General features: G+C 38.1%; 1 protein-coding gene across 1 annotated transcript in view; it reads left to right on the top strand.

Annotated features, from left to right (window-relative positions):
- LOC150091323 (proto-oncogene tyrosine-protein kinase ROS-like) overlaps positions 1-26872 on the top strand; it is a 712204-nt gene that overhangs the window by 220206 nt on the left and 465126 nt on the right. The window contains exon 13 of the mRNA XM_090389969.1: positions 9642-9773. Coding sequence (XP_090246095.1) covers positions 9642-9773 — 132 coding nt within the window. The remainder of the gene's footprint in view (positions 1-9641; positions 9774-26872) is intronic.

The following is a 26872-nucleotide window of genomic DNA, read 5'->3' on the forward strand; positions in this document are numbered from 1 at the left end:
CACTAATAACATTTGTCCACGAAGAGCAGTATACATTGATTACCACTCTCTGTCGTCTCCCATTCAACCATCCCTTTATTAATTGTATAAACTTAGCCTTAATGCCATACCTCTCCAATTGTACAGCATTTTTCCATGTGCAACAGTATCAAAAGCTTTCCTGAAATCCAAGAATATGATATCAAAATTATTTTTGGCATTCAGTTCCTTTGTGATCACATCATAGTATCCTATCAGATTTGTCAGACAAGACCTCACTTTAACAAACCAATGTTGTGTCTTAACTATTACTGCAGTCTTGTCTAGATGATCCTGCAATGCTTCTTTAACCAGTGATTCCATTATTTTCCCGAGAACACAAGTTTAACTAACAGTTACATGTTAGTTAGCATTAGCATTAGTAGAGGTATTTGATGCAAGAAAGCAAGCTTATGCAGCATCAGCCAAAAAAAAAAAAAAAAAACCACTTCCACTTCACCCCTCTGTTCGTTCAAAATACCTGTCCAGCTGAGCCTTAAATTTATTTAGGCTATCAACTTCCACGACAAGGGATGGAAGTCTGTTCCACCAACCAACCACTCGCTGGCTAAAGACAAATTTCCGCACGCCTATCCTACATCTGTCTTTCCTCAATTTGAATTTATGCCCTCTCAGGTGATTATTCTGAGCGAGAGGAAGGATCCCATCAGCATTGAGCATGCTAAAACCATTCAATGCTTTATACACCTTTATCAGATCACCTCGCTGGTGCCTAGTCTCCAGACACTGTAATTTGCAAAACTTAAGCCTTTCTTCGTAAGAGCACCCCTTTGTTCCATTCACTAATCTTGTTGCCCTTCTCTGTACTCGTTCCAGCAGCTCTACATCCTTCTTGAAATGAGGCCTCCAGACCTGTATACAGTACTCTAGGTGTGGCCTGACCATTGCCTTATACAAGGGAATAATCACCTCCTTATCCCTGCTAGAAAAATTCCTATATATCATTGACAATACACCATGAGCTACCCTTGCAGCCCGTCTGCACTGCTCAGAGAACTTCATATCTGCCTGCAAAACCACCCCCAGGTCCCTTTCATTCTCTACCACTGTCAGTGTAGTACCACAGAGTTGATACGTTGCTCTGGGGTTGCTGTTTCCCATGTGTAGTACTTTACATTTGTCAATGTTAAACTTCATTTGCCACCTCTCAGCCCATCTGCTCAACCTTTCCAGATCCTGTTGCAGCAGCATAGTGTCAGTAGTGTCCTTGACAACCCTGCCTACCTTTGTATCGTCTGCAAACTTCAACATTAAGCTTGATATACCATCATCAATATCATTTATGAATACGGAAAACAATAATGGACCCAACACTGAGCCCTGAGGGACTTCACTAATAACATTAGTCCACGGCGAGCAGTGTCCATTGATTACACATGTTCAGTTAGTTACATGGTCTGTAGTTACATGTGTCACCTTTTGAACCCCCATTGTGAATTGGTGATACGTTTGCACACCTCCAGTCCTTGGGGACCTCCCCTGTGTTCAAGGAAGCTCTCCTAATTATGGCTAAGGGTTTGCTTACTCTGCTGCCTCCTTTAATATAACTGGATAGATCCTGTCCACCCCAGGTTCTTTCTTTAAGTTTAACTTCAAAAATTTCTCCTCCACTTTGCTCTCAGTTATTACAAAATCAATTAGCTCCCTATTAGCATTTGATAAACTTCTGGCACTTCCCTCATTGAATAACTCCTCATGTGTGAATGTAGATGCAAAATACTCATTCCGTTTATCAGCTACCTGATCATGATCATCAATAGTTAACCCATCTATGTTAAGTGGTCCAATCTGATTCATCCCTTTCCTTCTAGAGTTTACATAAGTAAAGAACTGTTTGCTGTTTTTCTTTGCGTCCTTTGCCAAAGATTTCTCGTAATCTGCCTTTGCTTGCCTAACCTCCTTTGTGACATGATTATAGAATAGTTTATACCTGCCATAAGCTTCTGTGTCACCTGATACTTTATATGCATCCCATACATTTTTCTTCTCTGCCATCAGCCTAATTAATTCATCTGACATCCATTTTGGCCTAAACCTTGAACAGTGTTTCTTAGTTGGAATGAAAAGCTTAGTAGCCTCCAAAATTAAGTCCCTAAAGACTTCCCGTTTAGAATTCAACATTGGTAACATCATCAGTTGATCCCACTGTACAGAATTTAAAAACTGTCTGAGCCCTCTGTAGTTATCTTTACGAAAGCAAAAGCCCTTCCCTTTAGCCTTGATGGTAGTTACATCTTTAAGTAATTCCCATATCAGTACATTGTGATCACTATCACCCAGTGGTCCCTTTATAATGAATGTAAATTCTTAATGCATGAATATTCACTGCTGATAATCAGATCAAGAGTATTACTCCCTCTGGTTGCCTCTCGAACATGTTGCTGTAGAAAACAGTCATCCAATAAATCCATAAAAGTCTTGCTAGTGTGCGAGTGACCAATCCACAAGTTCCAGTCAATATCTGGAAAGTTAAAATCTCCCATTATAAGACATTCTGATTTACTGGCCCACTCTATTTCTCTGCACAACTGTTCATTATACTCATCAGTTTCATTAGGCCTAGAACACACACCTATTCTCATTTTTCCTCTCCCAGTGCTTATTTCACACCAAACAGTCTCAACACTGCATTGTCCACCAACATCAATTGGATGCACTTCCTTAGATTTTATGTGTTTCATAACTAACAGCATAACCCCTCCTCCCTTCCTGGTCTATCCTCTCTATACACATTGTACATCCCAAATTACAATTCTGCATTGCTTATATCTGTGTGACACCACATCTCTGATATCCCAACAATATCTGCCTTTGATGTCTTGACTAGCACTTCAAGCTCATCAAACGTATTAACTATACTCCGCTCATCAAACGTATTAACTATACTCCTAGCATTAGTGTACATGCAAGTATACATGCACCTGTTCCTATTGTTGGTTACCCTAACACAGCCCATGTATTTAATTGTTCCACTATGACTCCCACCAGTCCTAGAAATCTCCATTACCTTGCTTTCCAGGTTGCTGCTTATTCTAATGGAAGCAGTGCAAGAATCATTTTTGCCTCTGCCTGCAGCCACTGTTAGCCTTTTAGTCTGTGTATACCCCCAAACTAGCAGTTTTCCAACCCACCTAACTCTGCCTTAGTAACATCAGCAAATATTCTTGCACTCTTTCTATTTAAGTGTACCCCATCCTTGTAGAAGCAGTGTCTCCTGTCAACAAGCAGAGACCAGGCTGAAAAAATTCTATCTTTTGAGCCTTGCACAATCTCTCCAGAGCTGAACTGATTGACAACCTCTCATCATATACTCCCTCCTATCGTGTCTGGGCAGAATTGCAGACACTTTCATATTAGCATTAGCATTAGCATTATTAGCATTAGTAGAGGCATATAATGCAAGAAAGCAAGCTTATTTAGCATCAGCCAAAAAAAAAAAAAAAAACACCACTCCCATTTCACCCCTCTGTTCGTTCGAAATACCTGTCCAGCTGAGCCTTAAATTTGTTTAGGCTATCAACTTCAAGAACAAGTGATGGAAGTCTGTTCCACCAACCAACTACCTGCTGGCTAAAGGCAAATTTCCGCACATCTATCCTACATCTGTCTTTCCTCAATTAGAATTTATGCCCTCTCAGGTGATTATTCTGAGCAAGAGGAAAAATCCCATCGGCATTGATAATGCTCAAACCATTCAAGACCTTATACACCTCTATCAGATCACCTCACTGGTGGCTAGTCTAAAGACTCTGTAATTTGCCAAACTTAAGATTTTCTTCGTAAGAGTAAACCTTTGTTCCATTCACTAATCTTGTTGCCCTTCTCTATACTCATTCCAGCAGCTCTACATCCTTCTTGAAATGAGGCCTCCAGACCTGTATACAGTACTCAAGGTGTGGCCTGACCATTGCCTTATACAAAGGAATAATTACCTCCCCATCCCTGCTAGAGAAATTCCTGTATATCATTGACAAGACACCATGAGCTACTCTTCCAGACCATCTGCACTGCTCAGAGAAATTCATATCTGCCTGCACAATTACCCCCAGGTCCTTTTCATTCTCTACCACTGTCAGTGTAGTACTGCAGAGTTGATATGTTGCTCTGATGTTACTGTTTCCCATATGTAGTACTTTACATTTGTCAATGTTAAACTTCATTTGCCACCTCTCAGCCCATCCGCTCAACCTTTCCAAATCCTGTTGCAGCAGCATAGCATTAGTAGTGTCCTTAACAACCCTGCCAACCTTTGTATCGTCTGCAAACTCGGACATTAAGCTTGATATACCATCATCAATATCATTTATAAATACCAAAAACAACAACGGACCCAACACTGAACCCTGAGGAACTCCACTAATAACATTAGTCCATGTTGAGCAGTGTCCATTGATTACCACTCTCTGCCTTCTGCCACTCAACCATCCCTTTATCCATAACAGCAATTTGCCTCCAATGCCACACTGCTCCAATTTGTGCAGCATTCTTCCATGTGCAACAGTATCAAAAGCCTTTCTAAGATCCAAATATATAATATCAAAGTTATTCCCTGCATCCAGTTCTTTTGTGACTACATCAGAGTATCCAATAAAATTGGTCAGGCAAGACCTTCCCTTAATAAAACCATGCTGTGTCTGAGCTATAACTGAATTCTTGTCTAGATGATCCTGCAGTGCTTCTTTAACCAGTGCCTCCATTAATTTTCCTGGAACAGAAGTTAAACTCACAGGTCTATAATTACTTGTGTCAGCCTTTGATCCTCCTTTGTGAATTGGGGTTACATTTGCACATCTCCAGTCTATGGGTACCTCCCCTGAGTCCAAAGAAGCTCTCATAATTATGGCTAGGGGTTTGCTTACTTCCTTTGCTGCCTCCTTTAATATAACTGGATAGATCCCATCCACCCCGGGTGCCTTTTTTATGTTCATCCTCAACAATTTCTCCTCCACTTTCCTCTCAATTATTACAAAATCATCTAGCTCACTGCCAATGTCTACTTCACCTACGACATTCCCCTTCCTGAATAGCTCCTCATGTGTTAATGTAGATGCAAAATACTTGTTTATATTGTTAGCCACCTGAGCAGGATCCTCAACTGTTGAACCATCAATATCCAGTGGACCAATCTGATTCATCCCTTTCCTTCTTGAGTTTAAATAGGTAAAGAACTATTTTCTGTTTTTCTTTGCATTCTTTGCCAAAGATTTCTCATAATCTGCCTTTGCCTGCCTAATCTCCTTTGTGACTTGGTTTCAGACCAACTTATATCTATCATAGGCTTCCATGTCACCCATTAATTTGTATGTATCCCATGCATTTTTATTCTCTGCCGAATGTCTCATTAGTTCATCTGACATCCATTTAGGCCTGAACCTTGAACAATATTTCTTGGTTGGTATGTAAAGCCTGGTAGCTTCCAAGATTAGTTCTTTGAATGCTTCCCATTTTGAATTTGCTGTTGGAAACATCATTAGTTGGTCGCACTGTATAGAATTTAAATACTGTCTCAGACCATCATAGTCGCCTTTACGGAAGCAAACACCCTTCCCTTTACCTCTGATGGTAGTTACCTCCTTGAGTAAATCCCACTTCAGCACACTGTGATCACTGCCACCTAGTGGTTCCTTTCTCTGCAGATTCTTAATGCATGAAGAATCACTACTGATAATCAGATCAAGAGTATTGCTCCCACTAGTTGCCTCCCGAACATGCTGATGTAGAAAACAATCATCCAATAAATCCACAAAAGCCTTGCTAGTGTGTGAGTGACCAACCCACAAATTCCAGTCAATATCTGGGAAATTAAAATCCCACATTATAAGACTTTAATTATACTCATCTAATTATACAGTATCTAATTATGCTCATCAGAGTCATTAGGCCTGTAGCACACTCCTACTCTCAATTTTGATTTCCCTATGCTTATGTCACACCAAACTGACTGGACACTGCAATGTCCATCGATGTCGACTGGCTTCACTTCCTTGGATTTTATGTGTTTCTTAACTAATAGCATAACCCCTTTTCCCTACCTGTCCTGTCTATCCTTTCTATACACATTGTACTCCCCAAATTCCAGTTCTGCATTCCTTATATCAGTGTGACACCATGTCTCTGATATCCCAACGATATCTGCCTTTGATATTTTGAGCAATACCTCAAATTCATCAAATTTATTTACCAAACTCCTAGCATTGGTGTACATGCAAGTATACATGCACCTGTTCTTATTCTTAGCTGCCCTAATACAACCCATGTGTTTACTTGTTCCGCAATTACTCCCAGCAGTCTCTGAAATATCCTGCATCTTGATTTCCAGGCTGCTGCTCATTTCAATAGAAGCAGTGCAGGAATCACTTTCAACTCTGCCAGTGGCTACTGTTAATCTATTATTCCTTGTATCCCCCCAAACTAGCAGTTTTCCTACCCACCTAACTCGACACATATTTGCTGATGCTGTCGACTGTCTGAACAGCAAATATTCTTGCACCCTTTCTATTTAAGCGTATCCTATCCCTGTAGAAGCAGTCTCTCCTGTTAACAAGTACAGACCAGGCTGAAAAAAATTCTACCCCTTGAGCCTTGCACAAACTTTCCAGGGCTGAATTGATCAACAAGGCTCTCATCATATACTCCCTCCTATCATGTCTGGGCAGAATTGCAGACACTTTCAAATTCAACCCTACTTCAACTCTTTTTTTCAACAGTGACCTGTACTTGTTAAGTAATTCCGCCGGTCTCCTACTCTTAATATCATTAGTGCCAACATGTACAACTATATCACCTTTTGTGCCCTTAGAAGATGTTATCCACTCTACAACGTCATCAACTTTTGCCCCTGGCAGACATACTCTGGTCCTGTTCTACCTATCCTTTTTACAAAGCATGTTCCCCTTTTCCCTGACAATAGAGTTACCAACAACTACTAGTTCCTGTGGGACCAGCGCATTCTGCCTAGGGAATTGTCTCTGTGTTGCATGGTGACCAAGTGCAAGCTCTGGCATTGATGTGGGCAGCTGAGAGCTTGATGGGCCCCTCAATTTATTTCCTTCGAGGGCATCCACCCTCTCCTTCAAACTCTCATATAGGCCCATAACAACGCTGAGTTGTCACCTGATTTCCTTACACTCCTTACATCGTGCACACACAAAGACATCCTCCATGGCAGTATCATGTCCCGTACCCGATTGCTCCACAAACATCAAGCAAGCAGTGCATTTTAAAAGGCTGTAATTCAGAGGGCAACTGCCCCCCTCAGTTCTTCCCTGAGCCACAGCACTCCCATTAGCTTGAGCCTTTTGCTTTGCTGCTCTGGTCTAAGTCATTTTTTCGATTTAATTTCAATAAAATTTCAATTTCAGTACAAAACTAAAACCTTAAACTTGTATCCCAACACAGTTATAACTCTATATTTATTTTCAGTATCGAGTGTTATCTACGAGTGCACTTATATAACTTCCATATCAAGTTGTGTATTAATTATTTGTTACGTTTGTAATCTAAGTCGTTATATATATATATATATAGTTAAAAGTACAATTTAATTGACAATGAAGTTTATCAAGATTAATAGATTTTCTGATTAATTGACAATATTATATTATGCACTATACTATACTTAGCTAACACTATCTAGTTTGGGATATGTTGTATCGTGTACAATGGCAGCAATTTACGAATGGTACTTCTACGGACACTTAAGTATTGATTAACTTCCAAATCTCGCTGTCTCAATTTAGAATAAACTAAGGATCCTGACTAGATCCTTATAGATAATAATTTGATATAACAATTGGTTAATAAATCGGCTAAATATGGTTAAAAAACCGCTTGTTCATTGGAGCTGCAACTTGTAACACGTGAATTTGATACCCTTACCGATACTAAGTAATACCTACAAAATCTCTATCTAAGTTAAACTTTAAACTAAGTATCGTAACTAGGAATATAAAGCTACTCTAGAAAATAAGTTAATATGCCAATTTAAGCTAATAAAACAGAAAATAAATCAGAAAAAACTTCTCTGTTCCAGGAGCGGCAATAAGCTGCGTCCACACAGGCTACCCTCAACCCTAACTCGCGACTTTTTTCAACATTGACCTGTACTTGTTGAGTAAAGCTGCAGAGCTCTTACTCTTAATGTCATTAGTTCCAATATGTACAATAACATCACCTTTTTTGCCCTAAAGATGATATCTGCTCTACAACATCATCAACTTTTGCCCCCTGGCAGACATACCCCGGTCCTGTTCTACCTATCACATTCACAAATGATTAGCAGAGTAAGTTGTCAACTGTGCGGTTCTACACTTCAGGATAGTAGAAAATGAAAAAGACGTGGAGATAATTGTGTAGTTAGATATGAAATTCTCAGAGTAGTGCATACATCCTGCCAGGACAGCTCATGGGTTTTGTCAGTGATATACAGAAACTTTGCTAGCAGGGATAAAGAGGTATTATCCCTTTGTACAAGGCCAAGGTTAGGCCACATCTTGAGTATTGTATATAGGGCTGGAGACCTTATTTATATGACGCCTACGTAGCCGGGTGGGCAGGAGCAGCAGTGCATAGCACATGCTTCTTGATTAGACCGGGGTTCGAGCCCGTGACCACCAAATACAGAGGATGCGGAAAGGTCAGGGAATGACCACCGCATATCCCCGGAGCAATATGGCCTTAGTTGCTAATGCTCCTAAAAACCAAATAACAACAATAACAACCTTATTTATGTGTTTCTTAACTATCTACATCTACCGTTAGAGCAGATCTACATCCCTCCTAAATGGAGGGATGTAGATCTGCTGTAATGGGTGCAGAGAAAGGCAATCAGTTTGGGTGAAGGGAGTAAAAGGGTGCTCTTGCCTAAAAAAGGCTTCAGTTCTGCCAATTGCAGTGCCTGGAGATTGAATTGCATTCTTCCTCTTTCTGAACCTACACACATGAGGGGGCATAAATTTAAGTTTAAGAAGAATTGTTGCAGAACAGATGTGCGGAAGTTTGCCTTCAGCCAGCGGGTGGTTGATCGTTGGAACAGGCTTTTATCTGTTGTTATGGAAGTGGATGTTTTGAATTAATTTGAAGAACTAGACAAATTCTGGGAATGTATGGATGGGTGAAGTGTGTAGGGGATTTTTGTCTGATACAATATAAGCTTGCTTGCTTTCATCACTTGCCACAACTAATACTAATTTTTTAACTTTTTTTTTCCTCAAAAGTAATTCCATACAATTATAATCGTATATTAATAGTACATTGCCCATATTGACTGTTTCAAGCATAATGGAAGACTTTCTGCTAATTTATGGTAGTGTTATATTGTACTGCACTCCTTCTGTTCTGAAACTCTCTCAATTTTCAGCTAACTGCCAATCAGAATTATAGCCCAGAATATTTGCATGTTTCTTAGACACACACACACACACACACACACACACACACACACACACACACACACACACACACACACACACCAATTTCTTAATCAGAGTGGTGTCCTTTGACTTTTTTTTTTTACTTTTTTAGTGTCCTTTTACATTTTAGTGTATGTGAAATATAATTTGTAATGTAACTTTTATGATATATTTTTCCTATTTTCTTTATAGATCAACATCATAGATATTGTTTCATAATATGGAGTACTGAAGCAGGTTTACTAACATCTGATATTATAGGCAACAATTTTCATCATATAGTAAAAATAAAAACAGATCAGCTGTCTAGTATGCATGTAACAGGTATGAAATAGCCTTTTTCTGCTGTCTGTTAAATATGATCATTACTAATTTTAAATGTTCTCACTTGACACATTTACACTATTTAATAAAAATGAGGCTCACAATCAGGATAAGTGCAAAGTCACAAAATCCAAACTACACAATTTTTTTTATCTACATCCTGTTATAACAGGATGTAGATAAATATTAACAGTAAAATCCTGTTATAACAAATGTCATTTTAACAAAAATTTCACATATGCATGGTACTAAGTACTATAGGTTCTAATACCTCACATATCTGGAGTTTTCATAAAAATAAAAATAGTTCTAGGCCCTGGTCAACTTCCATTATTATTAGTTAAACTTCTGTTATTAGTTAGGAAAAAATTAAACATTAAAAATAAAATTGACATTAATATGTGAATGGTAACAATACGTTTTATCTAGTGTATTATATTTCTGAATATATTTTATTTCACTTTTACAAAAATATATTTTATTTTATGAAAACCCCAAATATGAAAGGTATTAGAACCTATAGTACTGCATGTGATTTGAAGGTTGAGAGAGAGAGAGAGAGAGAGAGAAAAGCTAGTTGTTGACATTGAACTTGAATTGCTGTAGATTGTAATTTTCAGGAAATACATGCAAAGGTAGTAGTAGTAGTAGTGGCATGTGATGCAAGAAAGCATGTGTATGAGCTGCTGTAGCATCAACCAAAAGAAATTTCGCCAACCATTCCCTTTAATGTTTGTCCAGTTCCTCCAAGTGGTGAAACCCATGTTTAGTCTCTAGAGCAAAGTTTCCGGCATCTCCCCCCCCCCCCCATACTTCTTTTTCAACCCTTGCACGGTACTAAGTACTATAGGTTTTGATACCTTTCGTGTTTGGGATTTTCATAAAAAAAAAAAAATAAAAAAAATAAAAATTATTTAGCATATCAACTTCCATAACGACAGATGGAAGTTTGTTCCAGCAATTAACCACCCACTGGCTAAAGGAAAATTTCCACACAGCTATTCTACATCTGTCTTTCCTTAATTGAATTTATGCCCCCTTAGGTTCATAATCTGAACAAGTGGAAGAATCACATCAGAATTCAGCGTGCTCAACCCATTCAATGCCTTATACACCTCAATCAAATCACCGCACAGGTGCCTAGTCTCCAGCCACTGCAGTTTGCAGAACTTTAGCCTCTCTTGGTAAGAGGATCCCTTCATTCCCTTCACCAATCCTGTTGCCCTTCTCTGTACATGCTCAAGCAAATCTACATCCTAAAATGAGGCCGCCAGACCTGCATGCAGTACTCAAGGCGTGGCCTGACCATTGCCTTATACAGAGGGACAATCAGCTCCTTTTCCCTGCTAGCAAAATTCCTGTATATGATTGACAACACCCCATGACTTGCCCTGACAGCCTGTGTGCACTGCTCTGAAAATTTCATATCTGACTGCACAATTACTCCCAAGTCATTTTCATTTTCTACCACCCTAAGTGTAGTACTACACAGTTGGTATGTTTTGCTTGGGTTACTGTTACCCACATGCAGTACTTTTCATTTGTCAATGCTAAACTTCAGTTGCCACTTCTCAGCCCATCTGTCTAACTTTTCTAGATCCTGTTGCAGTAGCACGCTGCGATTACTGTCATTAACAACCCTGCCAACCTTTGTATCATCTGCAAACTTAGACATTAAGCTTGATATACCTTCATCAATATCATTGATAAATATACAAAACAACAGTGGACCCAACACCGAACCCTGTGGGACTCCACTAATAACATTAGTCCACGAAGAGCAGCACCCATTGATTACCACCCTCTGTCTTCTCCCATTCAACCATCCTTTTATCCATTGTAGCAATTTGCCCTTAATACCATTCTGCTCCAATTTGTACAGTAGTCTTCCATGCGCAACAGTGTGAAAAGCTTTCCTGAAATCCAAGTAAATGATATCAAAATTATTTTTTGCATTCAGTTATTGTAACCACATCGTAATAACCAATCAAATTTGTCAGACAAGACTTTCCCTTAACAAACCCATGCTGTGTCTAAATTATTGCTGCAGTCTTGTCTAGATGATCCTGCAATGCATCTTTAACCAGTGACTCCATTATTTTACCCAGAACAGAAGTTAAACTAATTGGTCTGTAATTACTTGTGTCACCCTTCGATCCTCCTTTGTAAATTTGGGAATACATTTGCACATCTCCAGTCTGTGGGAACCTCCCCTGAATCCAAGGATGCTCTCATAGTTATGACTAAGGGTTTGCTTACTTCCTTTGCTGCCTCCTTTAATATAACTGGATAGATCCCATCCACTCCAGGTGCCTTTCTTATGTTTAACTTCAACAATTTCTCCTCCACTTTGTTCTCAGTTATTACAAAATCATTAAGTATCCTGCTACAATTTGATAACCTTCTGGCATTTTCAAACCTTAATAACTCCTCATGTGTGAATGTAGATGCAAAATACTCATTCTGTTTGTTTGCTATCTGAGCAGGATCATCAACAGTCAAATCATTGATATCAAGTGAAACAATCAGATTCATATCCTTCCTTTTAGAGTTTATATAAGTAAAGAAATCCTTGCTGTTTTTCTTAGTATCCTTTTCCAAAGATTTCTCATAATCTGCCTTCATCTAACCTCCTAACCTGCCTAACCTCCTTTGTGACTTGATTACAGACTAGCTTGTATCTTATAAATTATTAGGCTTATTATTAGGCGACACAGAAGCCATAGGCTTCTGTGTTGCCTAATAATAAGCCTAATAATTTATAAGATAAGTAGTCACCTAATAATTTATAAGATAAGTAGTCACCTTTACGGAAGCAGAAACCCTTTCCTTTACCCCTGATGGTAATTATATCTTTAAGTAAATCCCACATGAGTACACTGTGATCACTGCCACATTTGCAGATAAAGGAACCACTAGTTCCTATATCTGCAAATTCTTAATACACGAACGATCACTGCTGATTACCAGATCAAAAGTATTACCCTCTCTGGTTGCCTCTCGAACATGATGCTGCAGCCGACCGGGCTAGCCAGGTAGGTAAAGTGCTTGCCTGGCAACCCAAAGATCTCGGGTTCAAATCCGCCTCGGGCTTGGATCAGAGTAGAAAATGCAAAAACCTTGGGAGGTGTAATATGGCCACAGAAGCCGATGCACAAACAACTAACAAAAAAAAAAAAAAAAAAAAATGCTGCTGCTGCTGCAGAAAACAATCATCCAATAAATCCACAAAAGTTTTACCAGTGTGCAAGTGACCAATCCACAAGTTCCAGTCAATATCTGGGAAGTTAAAATCCCCCGTTATAAGACATTCTGATTTACTAGCCCACTCTATTTCTCTACAATTGTTCATTGTACTCATTCCAGTCATTAGGCTTATAACACACCTACTCATACTCTTATTGTATACTCCTATAACACACTCCTACTCTTATTTTTGCTTTCACAGTGCTTATGTCACACCAAACTGACTCAACAGTGCACTGTTCATCTATATCAACTGGATGCACTTCTTTTGATTTTATGTTTTTCTTAATTAACAGCATAACACCTCCTCCCTTCTTATCCTGTCTATCCTTTCTGTACACATTGTACTCCCCAAATGCCATTTCTGTATTCCTAATATCTGTGTGACACCACGTCTCTGATATCCCAACAATATCCACCTTTGATGTCTTGACCAACACGTCAAATTCATCAAATTTATTTACTATACTTCTAGCATTGGTATACATATTCTTATTCTTAGTTACCCTAACACATCCCATATACCCACCTGTTTCATGATGATTGCTATCAGTCCCTGAAACCTCCAACACCCCTCGCTCCAAGCCACTGCTTATTCTAATAGAAATAGTGCAAGGATCCCCTCACCTCTGCCTGCAGCTACTTTTAACCTTTTAGTCTGTGAATCCCCCCAAGCTAACAGTTTTCTGACCCACCTAACACTGTCTCGATAGCATCAGCAAATATTCTTGCACCCTTTCTATTTAAGTGTATCCCATCCCTGTAGAAGCAGTCTGTCCTGTTAACAAGCACAGACTATTCTGAAAAAAAATTCTACCCCTTGAGCCTTGCACATTCCCTCCAGTGCCAAATTCATTGACAAGGCTCTCATAATGTACTCCCTCCTATCGTGACTGGGCAGAGAAAACACTTTCAAATTTAACCCTAACTCATGACTTTTTTGCAACGTTGACCTGTACTTGTTAAGTAAATCTGAAGATCTCCTACTCTTAATGTTATTGGTGCCAACGTGTATAACAATATCACCTTTTGTGCCCTTAAAAGATGATATATGCTTTACAGTGTCATCAACTTTTCCCCCTGGCAGACATACCTTGGTCCTATTCCATCTATCCTTTTTACAAAATATATTCACCGTCTCCCTGACAATAGAGTCACCAAAAGTAACTAACTCCTGTGGGAGCAGCACATTCTGCCTTGGAGATTGCCGCTTTGTTGCCTGATGCCCAGAAGTGAGCTCTGCTATTGAGTTGGGCAGCTGAGAGCTTGGCGGACTATATTAATTTCTTCGAGGGCATCTACCCTACACCTCAAGCTCTCATAGATGCCCAAGAATGCTGAGTTGACGCCTAATTTCTAGACACTCTCTGCACCTGGCACACACAATGACATCTTCCTTGGCTAGATCATGTTCTGTTACAGAGAGTTCAGCAAACATTTCACAAGTTGCACATTTTTTTAGGCTGTGATGTGTTGGAGAATCGCCCCCCTCAGTTCTCCTCCGAGTCACAGCACTCTTGCCACTTTGTGCCCATTTTTTGCTGCTCTAGTCTGTGGAATGATATTTTAAATTAATAAGATCAATAAATTTAATTAATTAATTGTCAACACTACACTATCTAATAGAATCTAAATGCAGTGATGTGTATTACGCTATATAATTTTACGTTAGGGCAACCTAGTTACCAGAATTAAAAATTTGAATTCCCTACCACTCTATACAAAAACAGTATGCTGCCAGATTCGAAGGAAACAACAGTTTTACCTATATTAAGTAGTAATCTACAAGATCTCTTATCTAAATCAAAAATAAAAATAACCAGTGTAACTAGAACTATAAGACTATGTATAAAGTACAATATAAAATAACAATTAGGTAAATAAAATGTCAGACACTTAGGCTTGGATTACTTGTTTGTTTATAGTTCAGACTTACTTGCTTCCACTTCTATACACATCTGCAGTCTTACAGGATTTGTTTATGTAAGATCTGTTATTGTTTTTGTATAATAAAGACAAGACAAAATTTGATTTTCTCTCAAGATAGATTCTGCTCTGCTGGAATCAACATGTGTAATTTAAAATTTGGTGTGTTTCACAGCACGTGAAATTTACAATAAATCTGAAAATGGAACTAACTAATAATGTCAAATATATATACAATGACTGTTCAATAAAGAATGATCATAAATTTTCATTAACAACCGAGCTGCTTGCTATTTCTGGCTGAGCTGTAGAATTTACAGCCAAACCAAGCTGCATCACATAGCAACTTCACAGTTGATTTGTGCATATTGTGTGACCTTGGCAGTTGGTCAAATTTATGCCTGTTCAGTTTCAAGCTTCAGTTTCAGTTTCTTATATAACAATGGACATAACATGCAAAGAACAGTATGCTGCTCTCAGATTTTGTTTCCATCTCAAGAAAACATCAGCTAAAGCATATGAAATGTTAAAAGAGGTTTATGATGAATTTGTGCTTCCATATAGCACAGCTCTCAGGTGGTTTAGAATGTTTAAAGATGGAAATTATTAATCACACAAAAATCAGCATTTCTGGAGCTTCAACCACTGCTGTCACCACAGCAACCATAAACACTGTTTCTCTAATTATGTGAGAAGATCATTGTATAACAGTAAGGCAACTGGAAGAGATACAACCCCAGGGGCTCACATCTGGTGAGCATGGGCTTGGCACACCCAGGGTCCTGAGCTGGATATCATCATTCTTCTCTTTCTTGGTGATTCCCTTCTACTTCTCTCTCTCTCTCTCTCTCTCTCTCTCTCTCTCTCTCTCTCTCTCTCTCTCTCTCTCTCTCTCTCTCTCTCTCTCTCAGGGTAACTCAGAAATTTTTTTTGGCTGGTGCAGCATAAGCCTCAGGCTTCCTAATAATAATAATAACAACAACAATAGTAATAATAATAATAATAATATTGAGAATATCAGTAGTAGGAAGCATGCATAGTATTCTCCTTGACCATATGCATATGAAAATTGTTTGTGCATGCTGGGTTTTAAGACTGCTCACACCTGAGCAACAGCAAGTTCACATGGAAGTTTGTCAGGAGCTGCGGGAGATGGTTACCGAACATGATATGGTTCTGCACAAGGTAATGACATCAGATGAGACATGGCTTCATCATTTTGACCTAGAGAATAAGCAATAATGCTCTGTTTGGAAGTCTCCATCATTGCCAACACTGAAAAATAGGCAAAAGTTGTGGTTACTGCAGAAAAAATTATGGTCATCCTGTTTGTTTGTTTTTTTGACATTCTAGGAATGGTTTATCAGTAGTGATGTGCCACATCATATGACTGCTATGGGACCTTACTACAGAACAGTACTACACACTTTGTGGGATCACATTCATTGCAAATGACCATCACTGCACATGCAGGTACATGAATGCGGCATCAAACAATGCAGGACCTCACATTGCTCATACTGTCATTGAGTACTTAGCCAGCATTAAGGCCAAATGTGTTCCTCATCTGCCCTGCAACCTGACCTTGCACCCTGCAATTTTTTTTTGCGTTATGTATTTCCAAAGTTAAAAGATGGAGCTGTGCAGAAAATGTGTCCAGTCATCAGAAGAAGTTTTAAAGACTTCTGAGGTGATTCTCAAATGCATGTCAAAAAATGGTTTCCACCATGTTTTTGAAGAATAGCCAGAAACATTGGAATAAGTGCATTTCATCAAATGGGAACTACTTTGAAAAGGACCATTAGAATATACATGATTAATAAAGGTATGTTGTGAAAAAAAATTATGATCATTCTTTATTGAACAACCCTGATATGTATGTAATAATCAAAAATACACAGTTCATGCATGTGCCCATTCCTAACAATCTTTTAAATTAGAAGATGGAAGAGTCTGATAGATCTATATTTATGTATAAAAAATTTGTTTGTTTGTTTTAATTTTCAGCAGAACTCATATTTTTTTGGTTTTTTTTTTAAAATAAAATCGGTAATGACACAGCATTTTTTAAATATTTAATTTTTTTATTAAAAAAGTAAATATTTACATGGAATATAAGTATTAGCATTTTTTTTTTTTAAAAGACAAAATATTGGTATTGTCCAAGTATTCAAAAAAATCCTGGTCTTTCCAGGCATCTCAAAGAAATTTGGTACATGTCAGGTGCCCAGCCAAAATATATATGCATGTGCACACATTTTAAATTTCTCACTCTATTAAACTGTAAAATGAAAAAGTTTAATTGATTCATGTTTATATTTTATATCAAAAACATTTTTTTAATTTTCAGCAGAATTGCTTTTTTTAAATGAAAGTATAAAATCTAGTTCTGATTGAATGTTTAATTTTTTATTGAAAATAAAATGTTTTATGCAGTTTTAAAACCATTTTAAACAAAAGGTTTTTGGCACTAGACATTCAATTTATGAACTTATATCTCAATTTACTGAATAATCAAGTGCAAGCTGCTCTGGTGCAAAATGATTTAGTTCTGTTGGGAAATTTCATTGTCAAGGAAATGAATAATTTTTTCATAAAGATTAGTGAACTAGAACCAGTACTGATACTAATTTTTGAACCTGTCAAAGAGCAACAATTACTTATGGCACCAACAGATTGTTGGATTTAGGGGGTAAAAAGAACATTATTATTCATGTGGGGATTAATGATATTAAGCACACATGAAATGAATTTATGAGATAAATATAGGAAAACGTTCCAGGAAAAATGAGTTTGTTAGGTCAGAATGTGTATGTTTGCAGTTCTGCCCAGACACAACAGAAGGATTGTATGCTCAATGCCTTGGAGATTAATTTAAAACTTAAGGGACTCTGCAGAACTTTGGAGGTTGGGGGGAGGGATTTTTATCAGCACAGCCCACACTTATAGGTAGAAGGAATCTATTTTGTAGAGAGAGAGGATTCATTTGAACTATGGTGGTGCCAGGATTTTTGTCAGTATCATTGACGATACCGTAAAGTTTCAGGAAAATTGCTAGTTGAGGAGATAATACAGATTTGTGTTTATCTAAATATACTATAAAAAAATATTTACACACATCTCAAGAGTTCTTGTTTGTTGCTGCAACAGCCAATATTGCAAGATGTTCAGATGATAACGACATTTCAAATGAGTGGGAAGCTAATTGTAGGTAAGCTTATATAGTTTCAAGGGATGTGTCGGAATAGTAAACTGTACACAAACACTTAGTCTTAACTGTGTATACACTAATTTCAGGAGTGTTGTCAATAAAATGAGTGAGTTCAAACTCTTAGTTAGGACAACTAACACTGACATAATAAAGATAAAGGAAAGGTAGTGCTACATGGAAATATGAGTTTTGCTGTGGTATGTACAATGTATTTAGGAAGGATAAGAAAGGGAGATGGGGGATTATGCTTCGTATCAAAAGCAGTCTGAGTGTGACAAAAGCTTTCCCAGATTCAGAGGTTATGCATGCTAGTATAGAGTCTATGTGTTGTGACTTAGTTGGAAGCAATGGTATAATGAGAATAGGAGTAATCTACAGACAGGAATATTGTGGGGATTATTATGAGAGCCTCTACTTGCTGGGCTAGCAAGTGTGAATTCTTATTGTGAGCGATTTCAATTTGCCCCTAATTGATTGGAGGAAGTGGTAATTCAGCTCACCATGGAGAACTTTTAAATCAACTAGATAACTGAAAAGGTTGTTTATGCATGGGTACTGCACTTCCATCATTTCTACTACCAGTTAGTATGCACGCATCATTTAATTATATCTCTTATTGTGAATCCCTTTACAATGAGTTGCCAAGGTATTGCACTGCTTTGAATAAGTAACACCTCAACGATCAAGAAGACTAATGTTACTTATTCTTGAGGATACCTCCACCCAGATGGTACCATTTTGAAGCTTTTTTTTTGGCTTACTCATCTGGTGGGTGGGCAGGTAACCTGTTCTTGCAATAGTGACAACTTGACTATGAAGTATAACTCCATAATATGAGAGATGTGTGATGGTGTGTATGGTTTAAACTAAAAATATTTAATTTAATATTTCTTGACTAAATGTCTAAGAGTCTGAAAAGGTTGTTGTTCATGAATAATGCACTTCCATCATTTCTACTACCCAGGTAGTATGCATGCATCGTTTAATTATATCTCATATTGTGAATATATTCACAATGAGGTTTCTGAGGTATTGCACTGCTTTGAATAAGTAACACTTCACTAGTGGAGAAGACTAATGTTACTTGCACACCATCAAGCATCTCTCATATCATATTGTGGAGTTATACTTCATAACTGGGTTGTCACTATTGCAACAACAGGGTACCTGCCCACCCACCGATGAGTAAGCCAAAAAGTTTCGAAACGGTGCCATCTGGGTGATGGTATCTGCCGAGAATAAGTAACGTTAGTCTTCTCCACTGGTGAAGTGTTATTATTCAAAGCAGTGCAATACCTCGGCAACTCGTTGTGAAGGTATTCGCAATATGAGATATAATTAAATGATGCATGTATACTACCTGGGTAGTAGAAATGATGGAAGTGCAGTAGCCATGCATAAACAATTTTTTTCTGACTCAGACATTTAGTCAAGAAATATTTTTAAACTAGATAACTGTTATTTATATCAGCATGTTAGGAAAAGTATTAGGGTCAAGAATATTCTAGACCTGATCATCACTCAAAAACCAATAATATCACAGGACTGACAGTATAGGAACCATTAGCAGGAAGTGATCACAGAATACTATTGTGGATGTTAAGTAGAGAGAGAGAGAGAGAGAGAGAGAGGTAACAGTTGTTACAGGCAAGGGATTTCAGGAAAGGAGATTATGACAGCTTACAGAGGTATATGACCTCTGTCAACTATTTGCTCACAGAGTGCAAATACATTAGAATTATAGTATACCTATAAGGCTGTAATCACAGAAGCCATTAAGAAAGTACAGCATGGGATGGATGCTGAGATGAATAGATAATGAGGTAGCCAGTTTAATAGATCAGAAAAAGATGGCATGGAAAAGTTACAAAGTAATAAAAATGTACTGATGTCTATAACAGCAACAAACTGATCTATAACAGTACCACAGAAACGATTAGGTTGGCAAAGGCAGGCTATCAGAAATCACTGGCTAAGAGAGCAAACAGCAGGGAAAAGGAGTTTAGTATTAGTAGTAGCAGATGATGCAAGCTTATAGTAAAAAAAATCATCAGCCAGAAAAAAAAAAAAAAAATCTTCCCACCTCGCTCCTCATCCCCTCCAATAATTTGTCTAGTTTTTCCTTGAATTTATTTAAACTACAAAATTCCACAACAACAGATTGTGTGTGTGTGTGGTTGATTGTTGACCATCCTTCCTCAGTCCTCATGTGTAGTCTCAGCAAGAGGAAGCATGCTATCAGTGTTGAGGTTACTCAGTTCATTCAAGGCCTTTAATCTGAGACCTCCTCACAGGTGCTGAGTCTCCAGATGCTGCAATGTGCTGAACTAAAGCCTTTCTTGGTAGGAGCAGCACCCTTTCATTTCCTTCATCAATCTCATTGGCCTTCTCTGCACCTGTTCCACCAAATCTACAAACCTGTATACAGTACTCAAGAAGTGGCCTAACCATGGCTCTGTACAAAGAGATACTCACTTCCTTATCCCTGCTAGCAAAGTTTCTGTATTATCATTGGCAAAACTCCATGATCTGGCCTGGCAGCCTGTCTGCACTGTTCAGCAAACTTCATATCTGACTGCAGATTAACCCCAGGTCTTTTTTTCATTTTCAACTGTGCTGAGTGTAATACCACATAGTTGGTATGTTAATCTGGAATCACTGCTACCCATATGCAGTTCCTTGCATTTATCAATGTTAAACTTCAACTTCCATTTCTCAGCCCAACAGCTGAATTTTTATAGTTCCTATTGCAGTAGCTTGACTTGATTACTGTTATTAACCACCCTGCCAACTTTTGTATCATCTGCAAACTTAGACATTAAGCCTGATATACCTTCATCAATATCATTGATAAATATTACAAACAACAATGGTTGTTGTTATTGTTGTTATTTGGTTTTTAGGAGCATTAGCAACTAAGGCCATATTGCTCCGGGATATGCGGTGGTCATTCCCTGAATGACCTTTCCGCATCCTCCGTATTTGGTGGTGACGGGCTCGAACCCTGGTCTAATCAAGAAGCGTGTGCTACGCACTGCTGCTCCTTCCCACCTGGCTACGGAGGCGCCAACAACAATGGGCCCAGCATTGAGCCGTGGGGAAGTCCACAAAGAATGGTACCCATTGATACACACTCTGTCTTCTCCCACTCAACATCCCTTTATCGCCATTCACTGTTATCTATAGCAGTAAATTTTTTGCTGCTTAATGCCACATTGCTCCAGTTTGTACAACACTCTTTCATATGGAACATTATAAAAAGCTTTTCTGAAATCCAAGTATATGATATAAAAATTATTTTTTACATATGTAAATATAAAGAAGAGAGAAAGAACAAATCAGATCAGATTCTTGTGTAATGACCACAGGAAAGTCACCCTGCTGGTGTTGCAGATAAATTCAATAGGTACTTTGCATCAATGTTTATTTGAAGAAAGACCCTTATGGTGAGGATAAAATGTATGTGTGAAGCGGGAAAGCATGAAATTAGCAATATTTAAATGTTTAATTATTAGAAGCTTCACAAAGCAACATGTTTTTAAACTGAAATGGCTAACATGAAATATTTTTAGCTTTCATTACTATTTTTAACATATGCAATAAAACTGACCAACATACATTTTACCTCCACTAATGTATCAGCTGTTTGTAGTCAATTTTTATATGTAGAAAAATAATTCATAAAATTTTTGCATCAGGTCACAATGTACATATACAGATTTTTTTTAACCTATAATATGTATATCTTGACTACAGTTTAGGAAATAAATATGTAACATTAGCATTAGCAGAGGCATACGATGCAAGAAAGCAAGCTTGTAAGCATCAGCCAAAAAAAAACACACTTCCCATTTCATCCATTCATTTGCTCCAAAAGTGTATCTAGTTCTGCTGAATTTATTTAAGCTGTCAACTTCCACAACCTTGAAGTTTGTTCCAGCAGTTTTCTGCACATCTATTCTACAACTATCTTTCCTCAATTTGAATTTTTGCAGGTACATAATCTGAGCAAGAGAAAAAATCCCATCAGCATTGAGTTTGCTGAATCCATGCAAAGCCTTAAATACCTCAATCATATCACCTCGCAGGTGCCTAGTCTCCAGATGCTGCAATTAAACCTTTCATGGTAATAGCAAACCTTCGTTCCCTTCACCAATCTCATTGCCCTTCTCTATACTCATTCCTGCATCTCCACATCCTTCCTAAAATGAGGTCTCCACACCTGTATACAGTACTCAAGGTGTGGCTTTACCATTGCCTTATAGAAGGGATAATCACCTCACTATCCCTGCTAGCAAAATTCTTGTATATCATTGACAAGACACCATGACCTACTCTTGCAGCCTACCTGCGCTGCTCAGAAAACTTCATGTCTGACTGCACAAATACCCCCCATGTCTTTTTCATTCTCCACTACCCCTGAGTGTAGTACTGCATAGTTGGTACATTATTCTGGGGTTACTGCTATCCACATGCAGTACTTTTCATTTGTCAATGTTAAATTTAAGTTGCCACCTCTCAACCCATCTGCCCAACCTTTCTAGATATTGTTGCAGTAGATTCTGTCATTACTGTCATTAACAACCATGCCAACCTTCATAACATCTGCAGACTTTGACATTAAGCTTGATATACCCTCATCAGTACCATTGATAAATATGGAAAACAACAATTGGCCTAACACCAAACCTTGGGGGGAGGGACTCCACTAATAATGTTAGTCCATGAAGAGCAGAGTCCATTGATTACCACTCTCTGTCTTTTCCCATTCATCCATCCCTTTATGCATAGCAGTAACTTGTCCTTAATGCAACACTTCCAATTTGTACAATAGTCTTCCATGTGCGACAGTATCAAAAGCTTTCCTAAAATCTAAGTATACGATATCAAAATTATTTTTTACATCCAGTTCCTTTGTGACTACGTCATGATATCCAATCAAATTAGTCAGACAAGACTTCCCCTTAATAATCCCATGCTGTATCTGGACTAGTACTGCAGTCTTGTTCTAGATGATCCTGCAGTGCTTCCTTAACCAGTGACTCCATTATTTTCCACAAAACAGAAGTTAAACTAACAGTACTGTGATAACAGGTCTGTGATTATTCATGTCACCCTTTGATACCCCTTTGTGAATCAGGGATACTTTTGCACATCTGCAGTCTGTGGGAACCTCCCTCTGTCCAAGGATGCTCTCATAATTATAGCTAAGGGTTTTCTTACTTCCTTTGTTGCCTTCTTTAAAACTGGATAGATCTCATCCACCCCAGGTGCCTTTCTTATGTTTAACTGTCTCATCAGCATTGACAATTTCTCATACACTTTGCTCTCATTTATTACAAAATCATTTAACTCCCTGTTAGAGTTGATAAGTTTCTGGCCTCCACTTCCATACAGAATTCCTCATGTAGGAATGTAGATGTAGAATACTAATTCAGTTTGTCAGCTACTTGCACAGGATAATTGACAGTAGAACCATCGATATGAAGTGGACCAATGTGATTCTTCCCCTTCTAGAGTTTATATAAGTAAAGAAGTCTTTGCTGTTTTTCTTTGCATCCTTTGCCAAAGATTTCTCACAATCTGCCTTCACTTTCCTAACCTCCTGTGTGACTTGATTACAGACTAGCTTATATCTACCATAGGCTTCCATGTCTCCTGATAATTATATGCATCCCATGCATTTTTCTTTTCTGCCACAAGACTCAACATTGTATTACTTGCAAATAATAATGTGTTCATATGCCTATAGATGGCAGTAATGTTGAGGAGAGTTAATGTATTCAACCTTGTCCACCTGCCACCCATCTCACACTTTGAGTGATAGAAAGATTTGTAGCATATTGTACAGTTTATCTGCATATCTGTTGCATTTTATTTGTTTTTTTCTGTGCTTTTTTTTTGCATTGTATTGTTAAAACGTTTAAGCCAAAGGGGATGCCTGACTCACCAGGACAGTTTCTACTACATATGGACAATTTATAACAAAAACTGATATAAAGAAAATCTACAGTATTACTAAACTTTGGTTAAAATATCAGTGATGTCTAGAAAAAGCAAGCAAAGCATCAAATATCGCAACATATCATCTGCAATAAGGCCTATTCAAGATGAGTGAAAAACCCTCAGGGATTAAGAACTGGATACATGAATAATTCTTGACTGCTCTGTCCAGCTTTCAGAATATTTTTATTTGTTATGAAAAATTATTATTCAGATTTTAGAAATAAAATATGTATAACTTTGATTAAAATAATCAATAATCTCTTACTGTAAAATATTTAAAATATACTGAATTAAAAGTATTAAAAATATAATGAAATAAAATCTAAAACTCAGGAGCTTTTCGCATCTTTATGTTGCTTTCATCAACATTTGCAAGGAGGTAGTGAGTATAAATACATGAAAAAAAAAACAAAAAAAAACAGAAGAAAAGTAAATAAGAGACGAAGGAAAGGAAAGGAAAGGAAAGAGTAAATTCTGTCTGTCCCAGAGTTCATGTAACTTCCAGTCCCTCATGAACTACTCAATAGAAGAGGAGGAAGGCAATAGGAAGTAATAGAGGAGGAGACGACCATGAGCATTCATCCACTTACAGAACACTACAGATTCAAAGATGACATATATTCACATACCATCATTTCTGTTCAAATTTTGCCTAGGCTGCATATGTGGGCAGATTACAACCAGTGACAGACATTGAAATCTCATGTACGATGAATAATTTAAACATCATTTGGTTGGAGTTCATGTTATTTATGTAAACTCTAGAAGGAAAGGAATGAATCAGATTGGACCACTTAACATAGATGGGTTGACTATTGATGATCATGCTCAGATAGCTGATAAACTGAATGAGTATTTTGCATCTACATTCACACTGAGGAATTACTCAATGAGGGGAGTGCCAGAAGTTTATCAAACTCTAACAGGGAGCTAAGTGATTTTGTAATAACTGAGATAGTATAAATCAGAGCTGTAATACTCAATACATTCTACATTGATATTAATATTTGCAAAATAAATTATTTTACAAAGTAATAACTGAGACAAAGTGGAGGAGAAATTGTTGAAGTTAAACATAAAAAAGGCACTTGGGGTGGATGGGATCTATCCAGTTATATTAAAGGAGGCAGCAAAGTAAGTAAGCAAACCCTTAGCCATAATTATGAGAGCTTCCTTGGACTCAGGGGAGGTCCCTACGGACTAGAGGTATGCAAATATATCACCAATTCACAAAGGGGGTTCACAAGGTGACACAGGTAACTATAGACCTGTTAGTTCAACTTGTGTTCTGTGAAAATAATGGAATCACTGGTTAAAGAAGCATTGCAGGATCATCTAAACAAGACTGCAGTAATAGTTAAGACACAGCATGGGTTTGTTAAATGGAGGTCTTGTCTGACCAATTTGATTGGATACTATGATGCGGTCACAAAGGAACTGAATGCCAAAAATAATTTTGATATCATATACAATTTGTACTTGGATTTCAGGAAAGCTTTTGATACTGTTGCAGATAGAAGACTGCTGTACAAATTGGAGAGGTATGGCATTAAGGGTAAGTTGGTACAATGGATAAAGGGATGGTTGAGTGGGAGATTTGGTTTGGTTTGGTTTTTTTTTTTTTTTTTTAGGAGCATTAGCAACTAAGGCCATATTGCACCGGAATATGCTGTGGTCATTCCCTGACCTTTCCGCATCTCCCGTATTTGGTGGTGACGGGCTCGAACCCCGGTCTAATCAAGAAGCGTGTGGTATTCACTGCTGCTCCTTCCCACCTGGCTACGGAGGCGCCGAGTGGGAGATGACAGAGAGTGGTAATCAATGGACACTGCTCTTCTTAGACAAATGTTATTAGTGGAGTTCCCCAGGGTTCAGTGTTGGGCCCATTGTTGTTTTGTATATTTATCAATGATATTGATGAAGGTATATCAGGTTTAATGTCCAAGTTTGCAGATGATACAAAGGTTGGCAGGGTTGCTAACAACAGTAAAGACAGTATGCTACTCCAACTGGATCTAGATGAGTTGGGCAAATGGGCTGAAAAGTGGCAACTGAAGTTTAACATTGACAAATGCAAAGTACTGCATATGGGTAGCAGTAACCCAAGAGAAATGTACCAACTGTGTGGTACTACACTCAGGGAAGTGGAAAGTGAAAAAGACCTGGGGGTAATTGTGCAGCAAATATGAAGTTCACTGAGCAGTGCAGAGGGGGCTGCCAGGGCAGGTCACGGAGTCTTGTCAATGATATATAGAAATTTTGCTAGCAGGGACAGGTAGGTGGTTATCCCATTATTCAAGGCACTGGTCGGGCCACACACAGAGTACTGTGTACAGGTCTGGAGGCCTCATTTTAGGAAGAATGTAGAGTTGCTAGAATGAGTATAAAGAAGGGCAACAAGATTATTGAGGGGAACAAAGGGGCGGTCTTCCCAAGAAAGGCTTAAGTTCTGCAAATTGCAGTGCCTGGAGGGTAGGCACCTGCTGGTGATCTGATTGAGGTGTATAAGGCCTTGAATGGGTTGAGCAAGCTGAATGCTGATGGGATTATTCCTGTTGTTGAGATTAAGAACCTGAGGTGGCATAGATTCAAATTGAGGAAAGACAGTTGTAGAATAATAGATGTGCAGAAATTTGCCTTTAGCCAGCAGGTAGTTGATTGGTGAACAGACTTCCATCTTTTGCTGTGGAAGTTGATAGCCTAAATAAAT

This window comes from Mastigoproctus giganteus, chromosome 1 (assembly GCF_048544385.1).
Source record: "Mastigoproctus giganteus isolate SK-2022 chromosome 1, ASM4854438v1, whole genome shotgun sequence".
Lineage (NCBI taxonomy): Eukaryota > Metazoa > Arthropoda > Arachnida > Uropygi > Thelyphonidae > Mastigoproctus > Mastigoproctus giganteus.